Source organism: Podarcis gaigeae (genome assembly GCF_964106915.1).
Source record: "Podarcis gaigeae genome assembly, chromosome: 5".
Taxonomy (NCBI): Eukaryota; Metazoa; Chordata; class Lepidosauria; order Squamata; family Lacertidae; genus Podarcis; species Podarcis gaigeae.
The window spans coordinates 38,877,138-38,894,999 of NC_139681.1; the positions used below are offsets into that span (position 1 = coordinate 38,877,138).

The 17,862-nt window shown below is 39.1% G+C and overlaps 1 protein-coding gene and 1 long non-coding RNA gene across 2 annotated transcripts in view; one reads left to right on the forward strand and one right to left on the reverse strand.

The window, feature by feature from the left end:
• Positions 1 to 17,862, reverse strand: part of BTAF1 (B-TFIID TATA-box binding protein associated factor 1) — a 42,658-nt gene that overhangs the window by 23,825 nt on the left and 971 nt on the right. Inside the window, exons 2-14 of the mRNA XM_083740831.1 lie at positions 8,810 to 8,933; positions 7,212 to 7,326; positions 6,709 to 6,855; positions 5,474 to 5,637; positions 4,894 to 5,030; positions 3,407 to 3,518; positions 3,220 to 3,288; positions 2,831 to 2,920; positions 2,277 to 2,372; positions 1,999 to 2,175; positions 954 to 1,094; positions 716 to 840; positions 391 to 511 (exon numbers count right to left, since the gene is read on the reverse strand). Coding sequence (XP_083596957.1) covers positions 391 to 511; positions 716 to 840; positions 954 to 1,094; positions 1,999 to 2,175; positions 2,277 to 2,372; positions 2,831 to 2,920; positions 3,220 to 3,288; positions 3,407 to 3,518; positions 4,894 to 5,030; positions 5,474 to 5,637; positions 6,709 to 6,855; positions 7,212 to 7,326; positions 8,810 to 8,933 — 1,618 coding nt within the window. The remainder of the gene's footprint in view (positions 1 to 390; positions 512 to 715; positions 841 to 953; positions 1,095 to 1,998; positions 2,176 to 2,276; positions 2,373 to 2,830; positions 2,921 to 3,219; positions 3,289 to 3,406; positions 3,519 to 4,893; positions 5,031 to 5,473; positions 5,638 to 6,708; positions 6,856 to 7,211; positions 7,327 to 8,809; positions 8,934 to 17,862) is intronic.
• Positions 8,940 to 12,894, forward strand: LOC310845653. Its single transcript, XR_014564886.1, has 3 exons — positions 8,940 to 9,702; positions 10,463 to 11,258; positions 11,640 to 12,894. It is a non-coding gene; the product is annotated as an uncharacterized lncRNA (long non-coding RNA).

The window sequence follows — 17,862 nt, forward strand, 5'->3', positions numbered from 1 at the left end:
CAAGCTTATTCTCAAATAAGCATATCAATGGTTTTTATTTTTAGGACACTAAAGCAATATAGCTACTGTTTTGGTGAGCTAGCAAAAGTAATTTCTTTCTCACTTGAGTGTGCTATACACGCAGTATATGTGAGTGGTAGAAGTTTACAAATTAGTTCTCATACAGTTGGAGGGACAACTCTCCCCACTGGAAGCCATACTGGAAATACAAAAACTCCACATCAATGTATTTTTATCCAATAAAATACTAACCCTTTTGAACCAACTTAAAAAAAATAGGAGAGACTTTTAAAAGTGAGGGAAAATGAGAAGATGAACAAAGAAGTAACTGATAGATTAGAAAGGGTCCGCCAATGTCCAGAAGACAGCTAGAAGGTAAATAACTCTCACCTGATCCTCTGTAGATAATAGGGTAAACAAAGTTTCTAATGCTGCTTTTCTAACAGATGATATTGTATGATGTAGGAATGGCCACACACGTGGTACGAGAACTGTGAGTGATTGCTGAATACTGAGGTAAGTGTGGAAGGAAAAAGAAGAAGATCACATTGTAATTCATATTCGTTTGTATTCATATAAATTTATAAAGCAAAATCAGTGCTGCTGTGTAGGTATGCTGACAAGTAGAATTCATTCTATATATTATTAAGACAAGGTATTTTGAAAACAGTGTATTTTTACATAAAAATTAAAATTGTGAAAAGAATTAAATTACCTGCATTTTCGGACCTGAGAATACGTCAAAAGGGATGAAAGAAGGGTCATAATGCTATTTGTGGAAGCTGTTAGATCGTCTAGTTCCAGGAGTGCATCCCAAAGTACATTAAGAATAAAGGGAACCTAGATTATAGACACAGAGATGAAAGAGAGTTTCATAAAACATGGATTCCTAAGACTTGGTTTTTCCTTCAGAAGGGTAACAAAACATTTAAGTGTCGGTGTGCTCTACTTACATTCTGTGGCTGAAGATGCACAAGGCTTTCCACAACTGGTACTAAAGATGCTGCAGCAACAGCTCTAACGTCATCATCCAAGTCTTGCAGACCTTCAGTTATGGCAGGCAATACTTTGGGCAGTAAAGTATCAATTAAGTCCTGCGAAAGCAAGAATCCTTAAGCTGAAGATCAACGGTCAAAGCAAATTCTAAGCCTGTAGGCAGGATCACTGTTCCTTTTCAAGCACACATAGACTATTTTCACTTTAGGTAATTTAGCATCATTCTGCCTAACAGCAGACTCAAGTAAGCTGTCTATCAGTCTGAAATGGAGTCACTCAAAATATAAGGTAATAGTTTCAACATTCACACAATATTCTCTAGGTACACAGAAGTATGCAAGTCACAAGAACAATAAGAAAACAAAACAGAACAGAACAGGGTGACAAATACCTGCAAACTCCCAGCAACAACAGAATTCTGATGGAAATTTGAGCTCAACAAGGAGAGACCAAGGAGAGACAGTCTGCTCAGGCAGACTGTGTGAGTCTATGAATAATATCTACGGTTGGGACATGGTATGTTAGGGTGACAGCTGGATAAAAAGAAAAAGAGGGGAGGGAGCGTTGGCCTGCTGGAGTTCCTAACATCCTATAGTAAGTATCCGGGAGATGTGTATGTGGGAAACAATAAAGGAACGTTTTTCTGCCCACCTCTCAAAGTGGGGCACCTTTCTATTTCTGTCTTAAGGGGTGAAGTATACACCAACACTACACTGCAAGTTCCATTATTATTATTATTATTATTATTATTATTATTATTATTATTAATTAACAACGAAGGAAGCATTGCCTAGTCTTATCATCAAAGAACCTATTTCTAAGCCAAAACAAACCCCATCCTCCTGGTGGGTACTGATCAGGGCAGGAAAGGCCCACAAAACCGCTCAGTAGAGATATTCACATACACATTGCACATGTTGGCACAATGCCACTTTATACAGCAGCCAAGACTTTGAAATCAAAGAAGAAACAATAGCACCTTGAAGATTTAAAACCAATTACCTGACGCACTGCCAAAGCATACTTTATCCCCAGCAGGCCACCATGTCTCACTTCCCACTGCTCCTGTGCCAGTAATTTTAGCAAGATAGCCACAGTTTTATGAACTCCACTCTCGTTCATGTACTTCAGCACTACGCCCAAAGTCTGAGCACAAGTCTCTCGTACTGGAGCCACAACCTAAGGTTTAAAGGGAAATAAACACACCCAGCGTAATAAAACAAAGGCATCAGAAAATTGAGCCCCATATGCAAATTAAGGCGTCAAAGACTGATACTTACTTCATCTGAAACAAAATCACCAAATCTGTCTAATGCAAACACACAAAGAAGCCTGATAGCCAAGTCTTCCAGCCAGTCTTGGTGTTGTTGTGTCATCTGTTTAGAAAAAAGGTAAATTTTGAAAAGGTGAAATATTCAAGATTGTTACTTACATTTTTAGTCGCTTCCTGACAAAAAGTTAACTAAAAGTGACTTACTATATAGTTCCAACATTAAAACTAAATATAAAAACCAGAACACAATAAAAAATTAAAACAAACAAAGGGCAGGTCTAATATAACCCACCCTACAAAAAAAAGGCAAGGAAAGAGCCAAGATAAACACAAAACTCTCAAAATGAAGGTCCAAAAGCTAGCATATTAAAAAAACAAAAACATTTTTGCCTGGTGCCAAAAAGTAGATAATGATGGTGCCAGGAAATGACAGTCCTTTCTGTAGCAACCTCTCTCAACACTTCGTTATTTTTATGACAAAAGAACAGCTGAGAACTCTGCACTACAGCTGAATGTACAAATGCTCACAATGAATTATCTAGGTTTGCATATTGATCTTACCTCTTCTATAGTGCTGTCTCCTATTTTACCCCCACTTTTTCCATGAGCTTTAAGTACCTCTCTTAGTCCAACACCTGCACCGTGCCGGATCTAAACACAAAACAGATTAAGTTTCTAGCAGTTTAAGAAGAGGTTTCACAACACAAGATTTATTTACATACATGCAGGTCTCACTATCCAAACAATGCATTCTCAGGAAATCATTTCATGACAATTTCCATTGATTCCTATGGGAAAATTTATAATGTGTTCCCAACTACAGAATTGAGATCCCAAAATGATGAAACAATTTATGAAAACCCTCTGAAATCTTGCAAAAGACAAACCAGGAAGGAAAAAATGCTCTCTTATTTGTTCAGTCTCTCCCCAGCAAGATTATTATTATTTACCTCCCATGATGGGTTAAAGAGATCATTGCACACTTCTTCACAAAAACTCTCCAGAGGCCATTCGTTGGTCTAAAAGAGAGACATAAATAATACAGACTATTACCACTGTCACCAACTGAATCACTGGACAAAGTTATTGAGGTTGGATTTTGCTGTCAATTCATATTTTTATGAGTGTATACACTACCTCTTCTGGCATATTCTCTACCAAAAGTCTGGAGTCAGTTGCAGGTTGACTGATGATAACATTTGCAATTTTTCTTCTCTTTTCATCAGGCTCACCATCAGTGCTATCATTGCTAGAAAGAACAATGAAATGTTTAAGTACCCAATTGCTTGACAGAATAGTTACTTGTCACATAAGTTACTGTACTCACTATTAGCATTTAAAGATTGACAATTGAAATGAAAGTTTCTAAGACCCCTAACAGAGCAACTATTGGAAAATTTGGGCATGCAGGTGCAAATATAATATTGAATGGGAATGCTTCCAAATCAGAAACTTACAGCATTATATTTGAAAATATAAGAAAAAAGATTGGCTTTGATTTATCACTAGATTCCTTGGTATTATTTTACTACATGAAATAAAAAATTCCATTATCAACTTGTAGGCAGCTGCTAGGATAGCTATAAATCAGACAGAAACAAAGGGATACATCCTCTTTAATGCAAAGGATGCAGGACATGCACAATTAATGTAAGTTAGATGGAAAACAGTCTTATCTATATCTAACCAACCAATCTTGCAATGGAATGGAATGGCATGACAAGGTTCAAGATAAACACATGGCAATGGGAGTACTGAAAAGGAACTAATAAGACAACTTGTTGCACTGTAGAATACTCTTTCAGGATTTCAGCTAGGCAACTTTCCCAGGATACTCCATTCCTCCACCCGTCATATCAGCATTCTGTGGCTATTAAGAATGTTCTGCCATCTTAGAGCTGTTTTTAGGGTTTTTGTATTTGCGCAAACCTTAGGGTTTCCTCAAGCTTGTAGATACCTTCCTTGTACACACAGAAAGTGCTGTTTTGGCCTCATGATCAATGGCATTCACTCCAGAAATTGAGAAATAGAGGGAGGGTGTTTTAGTATGTCTATACTGATGTACTTTTGTAAATCAACCTTCCAAGCTTGGTGCCCTCTTGATTGTTTTGGACTATAACTTCTATTATCCATGAAAATTGCTCTTTCTGGCTGGGGCTGATGGGAACCCTAGCCGAAAACATCTGGAAGGCATCAGGGTTGAAGAAGGCTGTTTTAAAGTATTTTATTATAATGGCAAAGGTAAAGGGACCCCTGACCGTTAGGTCCAGTTGTGGATGATTCTGGGGTTGCGGTGCTCATCTTGCTTTATTGGCCAAGGGAGCCAGCGTACAGCTTCCAGGTCATGTGGCCAGCATGACTAAGCCGCTTCTGGCGAACCAGAGCAGCGCACAGAAACACTGTTTACCTTCCCACCGGAGCGGTACCTATTTAGCTACTTGCACTTTGACGTGCTTTCAAACTGCTGGGTTGGCAGGAGAAAGGACCGAGCAACGGGAGCTCACCCCGTCGTGGGGATCTGAACCGCTGACCTTCTGATCGGCAAGCCCTAGGCTCTGTGGTTTAGACCACAGTGCCACCCGCGTCCTATTATAATGGTAAGTAAGTTCAAATTGATACAGTACCTCTTCTCATTGGTTTCTACCGCATCTCTTGACTTCTGCTTCGCAAACAACTTGGCCATTCTTTTAGCCTTATTTTTCTGCCTGCTACTCATACCAGCTCGAAATTCTGAATCAATCAACTCAGCAGCTTGAAGAGTCTGGAAAGATACAAAGGTTCAATGGCTACTCTGGCTTAGATCCAGATAAACATGATTTGAGTTCCACTCACACAAAATGTTATTCATGCCGCTGTCTCCTTTCTGTAGCCTCTTGTACCCAGCATCACTTCTGGGTAGCAAGGGATTCTTTGAGGAGTGCAACACGAGGCATGTATGGCTGAAGTGGTAACAACTGGAAATTCAGGACCACTTTGGGTAAGTAAAAGTAGCTTCTATCTGAAATTTAAAGGAGGACAGACCTCCCCCCTCACCTAAAACTTTCAATATCATCCTCCATCAATGATTTTTACAGTATGTTACAATAAATTACTTTATGATATATTTTCCTAAAGTTGAAGTTATGACAAACATAGTATTTGAAACTTAATTCTTTACAATGTCATATGAGTCTTTGCAGTCAAACAGTCTAAAATTTTACCTACAGGTTGTTTGTGAACAAAAAATGATGAAGTAGGAGTGTAGTCCAAATCCTCATCATTGAACAGGTCTTCTGTGTTCATTCCAATGGCAGCCCCCATATCAAGGCCAAGCTTCTTCTGGAGCAGCTTCCTCTGTCGTGCTATTCTCTCTTTGGGATCAACTTCACCTTAAAAAGTAAAACACTCTTTAATCTCATGCTTATCCTTTACTAACATGAAAGCACTAAGCACATTTTAAATCTAGAAGCAGAACCTTTACTGAAGAATAACTTCTATTTCTCCGCTTCTTTCAATATATACTCTTCACTGCCACACTTTGTGTCTGAAGTATATGTCATCTTGACTAGTATAGAGAGTTTGGTTTAGACATAAAAATGCACATTTATATATTAATATGCTATTTAAAATATTTAATTTTTGCTATTGCCATCTGCAACATGGTGTAAGAGGTAAATTTCTGCCTCTTTACTAGTGCTGCTATATAGACATTTTCAACACTTCAGATTGTTTTTATAGGTATGGCTTATAAACTAAAAACACATGAGCAATAATTCCGGGACCAAACTGAGAAACAGTGCAAGAGCCATAAGAATATAGGAAGATCTCCAATTTTAGACATTTCAGATCTTAATATGGCTTGGTTGGGTATCACCCACACCCCACAATGATACTGTGTGAATTCTTTCATGGACTTAGCTTCCAAATGTGGAAGGAGTGATACAATTCGCATCTAACACTAAGCCAATGCAAATGTGTGCGTTTCCAGAGTGAATTGTTATTGCTGCTCTCCTCCATTAGTCCTACTGCAGGTGGGCTACCCATGGCTTGGCTTAGTATTATATGAACTAACCCAGGCTTATGGTTTGTCATAAGCTCAGGTTTGGCTGTAGTGCAAAGCCAAACCATTGTTTACCCTCTAGTACCATGGCAACAGCAGGTCCGAGAGGAACACAGTGGGTGTGATCTTCTCTCCATCTGTTTGCTTGTTCATGCTAAGACATGCTTTGGTTTAGCATTACATCTGAACTGCACCATTGTATCTACTGTAGTTAAATAAACAGATTATATTTCATAAATCTGATATATCAGTTGTAAAACCTGAGTAGACATATTTAATCACAAAAATGCAGAGACTATAAAATGTTTTTAATGATTTGAGATAACGAAAGGTGACAGACACAATGAAAACAATGTAGCTGAAGTATGTGGCACAGTTAATGTATTAAAGGAGCAAGTACCAGATGTGTCATCTTGAACCTCGAATTCTGCACCAGCAGACCCAAGAAGAGAAGCACCATGCTTTAGAAGTCGGCAGATATCAAATCGGTCAAAACGCAACCGATCAGAGGCGGAGGATTCTTCCACTGGACTTTCGCAGCCATGTTCTAGGTAAAGGTTAACAAAAAACTTAGAATGAGATTAGTGAAGTAACTGGTTCAAAAATTTACAACTGCCATTCAATGTTGTTTCACTAACGGGTCTAAGCAAAGTGAAGGAATAGGTAACAGCCACATAAAGTACTTCATAGTAGAGAGGGGGAAATTGTGTTCCATTATGGCTTTTTTGTTGTTGTTAATAACCAAACATACAATGTTGCAAAGCAGGTTTAGAAAGATGGCTGCAAACAAAGTTTAACAAAAATGTACTTATATAATAATAATTTATTATTTATACTCCATCCCTTCTGGCTGGGTTTCCCCAGCCCACTTCACAGTAATACTTTTAGTTCTCTTGGGATCACCTTGCTTTGGTCGTGGAGTTGGGTTCCATTCTGGTACATTTTTCACTATTGCTTCCACAGCTTGTCCAGCTGCAATGCGGGTATCCCAGTTTGTACTCCTTAAGTGTATCAATACCTTTAAGAAGTTCAAAAATGCATTCATTATGCTCTTTGTTTCCAAACAGATGAAATTAAATTCAGCAGCCACCAAATATTCTGCACAACACTTATAAAAGAGCTTATAAAGTATGATTGATTAAAAGCTAGTCATTGAAATAGAAGGTGATCAAACGCAGATCACCATTATCTTTACATCCCAATAGCCTATCTAGTTTACTTCTGTTACATACAACTTGATTTTTTTTTAACAAAATTATTAGTAGTTTATAAATGCCCCCCCCCCCCACTTTTTGATATATACATGTTAAGCAATGGTCTGGTTCAACTAGCTTTTTACAAAAAATATGGATACTTTTGACATAATTCTCTTTTCTTCCAGAAAGTCATAGGGTTGCTACTTACACAGAACACTAGATTAACAAATTTAAGGATTTAATAGCTATTTTTACTCAAAAATAGCTCAACAGCATGAGGCTCTCTGCATCTCAGCTCTTCCTGAAATCATCTGTTTCTACAGAGGATATTCAGTAAGAACTTAAGAATCTGCTGGATCAGCCAGTGGCCCATTTAGTCTAGTATCCTGTTGTTACAGTGGCCAACTAGACCCCTCCAAGTCCAAAAGCAGGAACAGAGTACAATAGCACTCTAGCCACTTGTGATTATCAGAACCTGACAATGTTAAGTCACTTCCTTAACCTATCACAGGACAAAAGCAAGGGTGGCACAGAGGCTGGACAGCCCATTTACAAAAAGTCTGCAATATGTCCAGCTTACTTCTGTTATTTTTATAAAAATGCCATGGAGGAAAGCAATGGTTGCGTTCCACAAAAAATTAGACAGTAAATTCTGTGGATTTTCAGTAATGATCTTCCCTAATAAAGTGTTTTACAACTAGTATCATAACAAACAGACCCTATGCAGAGAGGCTTTATCAATTAAAGCCACAATCAGACACCCACACACTTGGGAATAAGGTACATTACTAAAACTTTATTCACAGCAGACATATACAGGATTGCCCTGTAAATACAGAATTCTAACACGGACTTATATGCTATCTAAAGTGTTCTATTAAATAAATTAACAAAATACACCATTAAATTTATTTCGGTATTATTCAACTGATTCTAACTTAAGGCCTTCCACCATCATCAGGTATTTAAGGTTACAAAAATTCACATTTGGCTCATTTTGATGACAAGGAATACCTCCAACCATAAGAGGCTAATGGAGAGCGGTGCTACTGCAGAACAGGCTTTCCAGCACTGATGTCGTTGCCATACACCAGTATGGGGGAGTGCAGGGTGGCAGCAAGGTCAGGAAGGTGTTGGTGTACTGGCAGAATCAATCCAGCAGTCTCAGAGGTGAACCTGAGCAACTTCTGCCACCTCATCCTGGTACACAGCAGCCGAGGGGTTACAAAGTCCATGGTGGTGCCCCTCCCCCTGCACTGCCTAATCCTGGCTCCAACATTATCAAATATTCAACAAAATGCTTACTTTAGCTAAGAGATTATGTAGTTCATGTGGATGAAGTTTCACAACCTCCCCAAGTTGTTGTGCAGCTGCTTTCCTTGTGACTGGTGTTGTGCCAGTGTCCAGTAAGATAAAGAGACGATCAAGCCTAGTATGGATGACAAAATGAAAATAAATATTTAAAAAATGTATCTGCAAATTTTGAGGCAACCTATGTTCTAAAGATCACATGACTAGATAGCTAATTACAGTGCACTGCATTGACTATATTAAAAAAGGAGTTTAAATACCATGGGACTAGACCGGGGTAGTCAACCTTTTTATACCTACCGCCCACTAATGCATCTTTCTTGATGGTAAAATTTCCTTACTACCCACCAGTGCTGCAGTAACATGTGCCATAGAACCCCCTACCACCCACCTGGAATCCTGAAACAACCACTAGTGGGCGGTAGGGACCAGGTTGACAACCCCTGGACTAGACTAACAATTCGGATTCAGTCACATTTCTGTCACAGTGAAATGTAACCATACAGACATCCAGATCTTCAACATCAGGTTGACTTCAAACAAGGTATGCTGTCTCTGAACATTTTTACTCATTATCCTTGACAGTGTGAACTGAAATAACTGCACAAAGAACTTCACAATCTGCCCAAAGCAAACTACCCAGTATACTACTTTGTAAAGCAAGTTGTGGTTATCAGGTTTGTTGCATCTTCTCTCTGCCTCTATTTGTAAGCTGATTCTCACTTCTTTTTTACTATATAGTAAACTTACTTTATAGTCATTTTTAGCATAGCACTTATGCTATATGGCTGCTTGAGCAGATGTTGGCTTAGTGATGGACTACTTAACTTAAAATACTTATAACTAAGTACAGCCTGCAACATATGCACATTTAATGTCTGTGTTCAGTTTTACATGCAAGGCAACTTTTTTAAAAGTGTGGGGTAGGATGCGTCTGTGAAAAAAGACCTTTGCAATCCCTCCCACCATTCCATCAAATGTGTTTTGACTATGCACAATTTTGGTTTGAGGCATGATGCCCAGAATGTAAACTCCACGTAAATTGTGGGCTTACTGTAGTACAGAGATAAGGAATCCAAGTAAATATTACTTGTAAGTCTACATTTGAATGTCATTTTCTAGTTTAATTTTCTAGAATGCCTCTTTAAGAATTCTGCCATAGGGGTCTTGAAAATGGATAAATCCTATAAGCATGCTGTTAAGCAAATGTACACATATGATCCAGCCAGCTTGGGGCTTCTTTATTTGATGATGATCTTGTAAGACAAACTTTCACCTTTGACTCTTTCTAGTCACCCTGACCTGCAAGGGTAAAACTAAAAGCATTACTGCAGCACGTTTTGTATCCCACCCCACATTATTTCATTTGTTAGATGCCTACTACAAAAAATGTCATAGCACCTTAACATTTAAAAATACAAAGGCTGAAAATAATCGTAGACTTAATTATAAAGCAAACAGAAAGAAACTCCACCCCCTTCAACTTTATATAAAATCACAATTACTAAGACTTTAGCTAGTTGAAACACCAATAATGACAAAGACATCAACAATCAAATGCCTAAGAGAAAAGGAAAGTCTTTGCCAAAAATATGAATGTAGGCAATAAGGTGAGTTTCACTAGGGAAAGTATTCCACAAAAGGGAGGGAAACCACTGAAAAGCCTCTTCCTTGCTGCTACTCTCCAAGTTTCTGCTGGCGGGGATACTCAGATGAGGGTCTCCAACAATTATCTCAGGATCCATGTAGGCCAATGTCAGAAGAAACATTCTGCCATGTACACTGTGCAACAATTGCAGAAATAGAGATTGAGAACTCCTATCCATACTGTAGACATATGCAATGCACAAATCAACCTGTATTTCTGCAACTAGAAAGTGCTGCAACCTTCATGAGAAGATCACACAAGGCCTTTGCTTTCTTATGAATTGTTGTCTCCATCAGGTGAGTTGTGAACTAGTTTTGAGATACCAGAAGCAAGTGCACTGCATCTGATGTCCTTTTGAGTTGCCCCATCGCTTGTGGATGACCTTTTCATCTATTCCTCAAATGCTTGTCACACTGCTACCAAACAGTACAATCCTATGCATGTCTATTCAGAAGTGTCTGGGAATATAAGCCCCACTGAATTCAATACTAATTACTTCTGAATAGACATGCACAGGACTGTAATGTAAAGTGCTATAGTTTTGATGCTGCAATCTTCCTTTTAGTGGAACTAAGTGCCGCTAAACAAAATGGGCATTCTGAGTAAACGTGTGTAGGACTAATCTAGCCAACCAGATGCCTATGGGAAGCCGACAAGAGGGACTCTTGAGTGCAACAAAGCTCTCCCCTCCTGTGGTTTCCAGCAACTGGTGTTCAGAAGAAGCATGCAGCCTCTGACAAAGGAGGTAAAACACATCTATCAGGATTAGTAGCCACTGTCCGAGCACAATTCAAAGTGTTGGTGCTGACCTTTAAAGCCCTAAACGGCCTCGGTCCACCCGCATCGTTCAGCCCGGACACTGAGATCCAGCGCCGAAGGCCTTCTGGCGGTTCCCTCATTGCGAGAAGTAAGGTTACAGGGAACCAGGCAGAGGGCCTTCTTGGTAGTGGCACCTGCCCTGTGGAATGCCCTCCCAGATGTCAAGGCAATAAACAATTATTTTACTTTTAAAAGACAACTGAAGGCAGCCCTCTTTAGCGAAGTTTTTAATGTCTGATGCTGTATTGTTTTCACTATTCAGTTGGAAGCCGCCCAGAGTGGCTGGGGAAACCCAGCCAGATGGGCGGGGTATAAATAATTTATTATTATTATTATTATTATTATTATTACCTCCAGGGCAGTCCTGAATCTTCCAACAGTGAGCTTTAACTGATATCCCTGAGTTCTAGTGTAACTTGAGAAGAAGAAAAACTTTTCTCTATCCAGTCCCTCTATACAATGCTTAATTTAACAGACTTCAACCACGCCACACTTACTTGACTTTTCTCCAAACTAAGAAGCTCCAAATGCTTGCAACCTTTCTTCCACCCCCTGGATCATTTTGTTGCCCTTTTCTGAAACTTTTAAAACTCTACAATATCATTATTGAAATGAAGTGAGCAGAACTGTACATAGTACTTCCAAATTGGTTTCACCATACATTTGTATAACAGCATGATTGTATTTTATTTTCAGTTCCTTTCTTAATAGTCCCCAGCATGGAATTTGCCTTTTTCACAGTTGCCTCACACTGGGTCAATGCATTCATCAAGCTATACATTATGATCCCAAGATCTCATTCCTGGTCAGTCACTGCCAGTTCAGACCCTGTGAGTGCATATGTGAAAATAATGTTTTTCTGCTTCAACGTGCAATCCCTTTTTGTTTTAATCACCCTGAACTATTAAGTATTGTCAGCAAACTTTGCTGCCTCACTGCTCACCTCATTTATGAAGAAATCAATAAGAACAGGTCCCAATACCAATCGTTGGAAAACTCCACTTTATACAGCCCTCCATCGGAGAAAGATTGTCCCATTTATTGCTACTCTTCTGTTACTTAACCAGTTCTTCCTGATTTTAAATGGTTACTGTTTATATTTCAATTTTAAATGGTACTGTTCATATTTCAATTTCCCCAAAATTGGTTATTTCAAGGGGGAAACTTGGGAAAATGTTTTTCCTTATGGCTTAAAAATTATAGAAATTGTTACATCTCTATGTGTGATACATCAATGAAATTACAGGATCTTCCCAGAAGACTGAGTAGAGACACATGGGAGAGGCCACTCAGGCTCTTCCATTAATACCAATTCCATCACAGACTTGATAAGTATCTATCCTACCTCCCGCTCCCATATCCTGCCTCCCACTCCCATCCACTATCACTTCACACACAAGGCATTTGGGCATAGTCAGTTTCAGGGTGTCCTTGAGCAAGAGGAAGCAGGACACAGAATGGGAAACAAGAACCAAGACAATGATCTTTGTTCCAGGCATGGGAAGAATAGATACAAATCAGTGGATTTGGGCTCCCACAATACCAAGTCCTACTTGAAGCAGAGTTCAAGAACACACTGCTATTCATAATTAACATATTTTTGACCCTTGGTTTTCTCAATATGGCTCCTAGTGGAACAGAATGAATATGTCAATAGTGAAACCATTTTAAATACTTTTACCAAGAAATCCAGATAATCTACTAATTTGGAAAATTAAATAATAGAGTTAAGCAAAATTGTAGTGAAATACTGTTACTATGTATAGAATAGACTAGAACAAAAACCCACCTACCCATTCTAGACCACAGTTAACAAAACAATGTTTGCAATTAATGAGTTTGTTGACAACCACCAGTCAAAGTATTTTCTAGATAACTACAAGAAAAAATAAAACTATTTAACACACATATAAGAACCAATATTTCTTGCTAAACCACAAACCATTTTAGTTGTCTCTTGCATTTTTGCTCCATTTAAAAATCTTAGTATTTCCTTTTACAGTAACACTGTTCCCTCCATCTAAAAGCCTAACAAAAGTAACACAAGACCTTTTTTAAAACTCCCAACGAAGTCTCTGAATATTTTCATTAGACCAAGTGACAGTGTGGACCTGTCATTTTAAGAACAACTAGGTACAAGCCACACAGAGGCTCACCATCTCGATTTTTTTTGCCAGGTGTCAGAATGGTTTTAATTGGCCTTACATGGGGATGTAATTAAATTAATCCAATGGTTCGATTTCAAGCTACAATGATAATTGCTGAAGGGGGTCTCGTATGCTGCTGTTATTGGGGCACCATGTTTGGCTACTCAGCAACTGCTGGCAGTAGTTTCTGTGCTGGAAACTTATGTTTCTCTCTGCATAGTATGTAAAATTTGTGCTTTATGCAACACTTGCAGAGATGAGTTGAAGAATTTGTATCAAGATGTGGCTACTTTGTGATTTCATGCTACAATTGCAGCTTTTTTAAAAATAGCATCTTCATGTACAGTATGAGGTACATATGAGCCATCATTTAGACAGGGGGAAACTCTTTAATGCCTGTAATTACTAACAGAAAGAGATGGAAAATCCATCAACAAGGTCCATAGACAACTGCTAGATTTTTTTGTTTGGCAAAGACGTCAATTTTATTCATCAGTTTCTATTTTTGTATCACTTTGACCACAAGGTTCCCTACTTCATGGTTTCCTGTCTTCTTTGTATGTTTAATTGCTCAAACTCCTACACCACTTTCCCAGACCTATTGTTGTTTACAAAACTGTAGGTGCTTCATAACTAAGCCAATAAAAATCTTATATAGTTTCATTTTTTCTCTCATTTTCTAACAGCACGATAGTGGTTTATGTCTAAGGATTATCTTAGGAAACATCGCAAAATTACTGAATGTTAGAATGACGTTGGTTTAGAAATTAAGTGGTTTTCAGCTGTAATGATTAAGTAAAAAGAAAAGAAAGGTTAAAAATCAAATGAAAAATAAGGGAGAGGATTTGCTGAATTAATAATCAGAAACTGGAATACAGAAAGGGGAGGTATGAAGAGGTCGGGGAAGTAAGTTATAAGAAAATAAGGGATTGAAATTATACTTTTTTTTGTTTGTGTTTTGTTTGTATTATTGTTTTGTTTTTATATAATTTTTGAAACTTTAATAAATATCTTTTTTTAAAAAAAGATAGTGGTTTATGTCTTATAAACCTTAGGGCAAAAGACGCAGAACAATCAATTCAACCTTTCAAATGAGAAGGGACTATTTTTCTTTAGCTGCTAGTGAGCATTAATGTTTGTATAAAACATGTACAACCACTTCAGGAAATCGTGGTTTTAAAACTGGGAATTCATGGGACTTCCTAATGTCGTTGGACTACAACTCCCATCAGACCAAGCCAGTATGGCTAATTGTCAAGGACGATGGGAGTTGCAGTTCAACAATATCTGGAGGCCCAAAGGCTCTCCATGCCTGCTTTAAAATGTTAAGGATTAACTCAGACCTATCATCTTCTAATTTGCAAATGACCTTTACTGGCAGGTTACAGAAAGTAGGGAAAACAAACAAACTGCCTTGACCTGAGATGACTATTTGGGCCCACTATTTCGTACTTCAATTGTGTCTTGGCCAAGCTATGGCCTTTCTTAGAACAATTTAATTAGACCTCAGTGATCCATGTTCCAATAACCTCCCATACAGATTACTGCAATGTGCTCTATGTGGGGCTGCTCTTTAAAACAATCTGGAAGGTGCAGCTGGTGCAGAATGTGGGAGTTCAGCTGCTAGAGTATTGTACATCACTCCCAATTTTGAAAACACTGTACTGAATGCCAGTGAAAGCACAGTACCAGGCCTAATTCAGGATGCTGGTACTAGTGTACAAAGCCCTTTATGACTTTAGACACAAGTATCTGAAAAAGTACTTTTCTCTATATGTCCTGCGTCACAATGTATGTAACCAGGGGGTGAGACCCTTCTCATAGTGAAACCACCATGGATGGGAATGCAAGAGAGGGCTTTCCCTGTGGTGGCACCCTGCCTCCTGGGAGAGATCTGGTAGACCTTCATTTGCCAAACTGAGGTGGAATTTGAAGAAGTTTGTGTTTGTGGAAGGGAATACAGATAGCTAGACATTGGAATTTCACGACAGACAATTACTGCATATTATTTTGTTTATGCTGATATTACCCTGGGGACCCTTTGGGGGGAAGGGCAAGATCTAAGTTTAACGAATATTTTATTATTTATTAGATTTATATACCACCCTTCATCACAAGATCTCAGGATGGTTCACAGGAAAAAATCAAATATAAATTAGCAGTAGACATTTGAAATATCCAGTGACTTTTGTCAACTTGCTACTAAAGATCCTTTCAACCATCCCCCCACTTACCACTGGCTAAGTTGGCTGGGGATGATGAGGACTGTAGTCCAACAGCAGAGCTAGAATGCTGAGGAGCTGCTCTGTGATAAAACAATGAGCTCAAGGTGATTGGTGGACATTTGGTGATTTTCTATTGTATTTTTACTGTACCCTTTGGTATTAATATGCTGCTCACAGCTTGAGGTGGCCCTTGAGCCAAAACATGGTATATAACTAAACCACAACTTAATAATGTGATATCTGGGGGCCTAAGGTTGAAAAACACTCCTTTAAATGAAGCTGCTTCTCCGTGCAAAACATATGTTCTACTAGAGAGCTATATGAAAAGGATCTAGGAGTCTAGCAGAACACAAGCTTAACATTAGTGTGATGAAGCAGTAAAAAGAGCTAATGCTATTCTAGGCTGCATCAACAGAAGTATAGTGTCCAGATCAAGGGAAGTAACAGTACCATTCTATTCTGCTTTGGTCAGACCCTACCTAGAGTACTGTGTCCAGTTCCAGGCACCACAATTTAAGGATATTGACAAGCTGGGATGCTTGCAGAGGAGGGTGACTAAGAGGATCAAGGTTCTGCAAGCCAAGCTTTAAGAGGAACAGTTGAGGGAGTTGGGTATGTTGAGCCTGGAAAAAAGACAAGAGATACGATAGCCATCTTCAAAGATCTGAACAGCTGCCACATGCAAGATGGAACAAGATTGTTTTCTGATGCTCCAGAAGCTAGGACCTGAACCAATGGATTCAATTTACAAGAAAGGAAATTCCACCTAGGAAGAACTTTCTGACTGTAAAAGCTGTTCAAAAGTGGTTGATTGGCCATCTCTTGGTGATTCTTTAGTTGCAATTGCTACATTGCTGGGGGGTTGGACTAGGTTATTCTTGTGGTCCCTTCCAACTCTCCAGTTACATGATTCTATAAAGCATCTTTAAAAGAAGACATCACCTTGCTGGCAAAGGTCCGTATAGTTAAAGCTATGGTTTTCCCAGTAGTGATGAATGGAAGTGAGAGCTGGACCATAAAGAAGGCTGATCGCCTAAGAATTGATGCTTTTGAACTATGGTGCTAGAGGAGACTCTTGAGAGTCCCATGGACTGCAAGATGATCAAACCTATCCATTCTTAAGGAAATCAGCCCTGAATGCTCACTGGAAGGACAGATTCTGAAGTTGAGGCTCCAATACTTTGGCCACCTCATGAGAAGAGAAGACTCCCTGGAAAATACCCTGATGCTGGGAAAGATTGAGGGCAGGGCACAAGGAGAAGGGGACGACAGAGGACGGTGTTCTCGAAGCTACCAGCATGAGTTTGACCAAACTGCGGGAGGCAGTGGAAGACAGGAGTGCCTGGCATGCTCTGGTCCATGGGGTCATGAAGAGTTGGACACGACTAAACAAGAAGTATCGTCACAAGTTACAGCATGACAATTATGTAAATAACTCCTGGCAGAAGCTTACTAGTTATTGCCAAGCCAGTGTAGCACAAGGCAGCTAGGTTTTAATTTACACGATCAGAAAAACGGTGAGGGCTATAACAGAGGCAGAGCACATGGTTCACATGCAGTTCCCAGGTTCAATCCCTAGAATACCCATTTCCAAATAGGGCTGTCTGAAACCCTGGAGAGCTTCTACCAGTCATTAGTGTAAAGACACAGAATCTGTGCCTGCCCCCAGTGTTGGTCATAGTCCAACATCATCAGTCCCAGACAGCATGGCCAAGAGTCAGGGATAATAGGAACTCTAGTCCAGCGACAGCTGAAAGTCCACATATTCTGCATCCCTGGTGTAGGAAATACTCAACTAGATGGATATGACAATTTCCTAGAAGTTTTTCAAATCAGCTTTTTATGAAGAAAGGTAACAGCACTGCTGCTTAACAGAAAGAATAAACCGAAGAAAACTCGTGATAAATAAAATACTGGCCAAATGAACATAATGGGCCACAAGTTAACAGCTTCTAGGTTCCTAATTTGGTTTAGGACTACAGTGAAAGCATCTTTACTATGTGGGAACCTCATGCACCAGGATGCTCAAACACTGGGAAGGGCATGATGCACAGCTTCTTCGTATACAGTGGAGGCCTCCGTGCAAACACATCATGCATAGACAGGCACAGACATTCAGAAAGGGAAACCTTAACAGCCTTGATGACTTCTCATTCATTTTCGTTTAGCCAGAAACCATAATTGTATGGGTGTGTGTGTCATCAGATT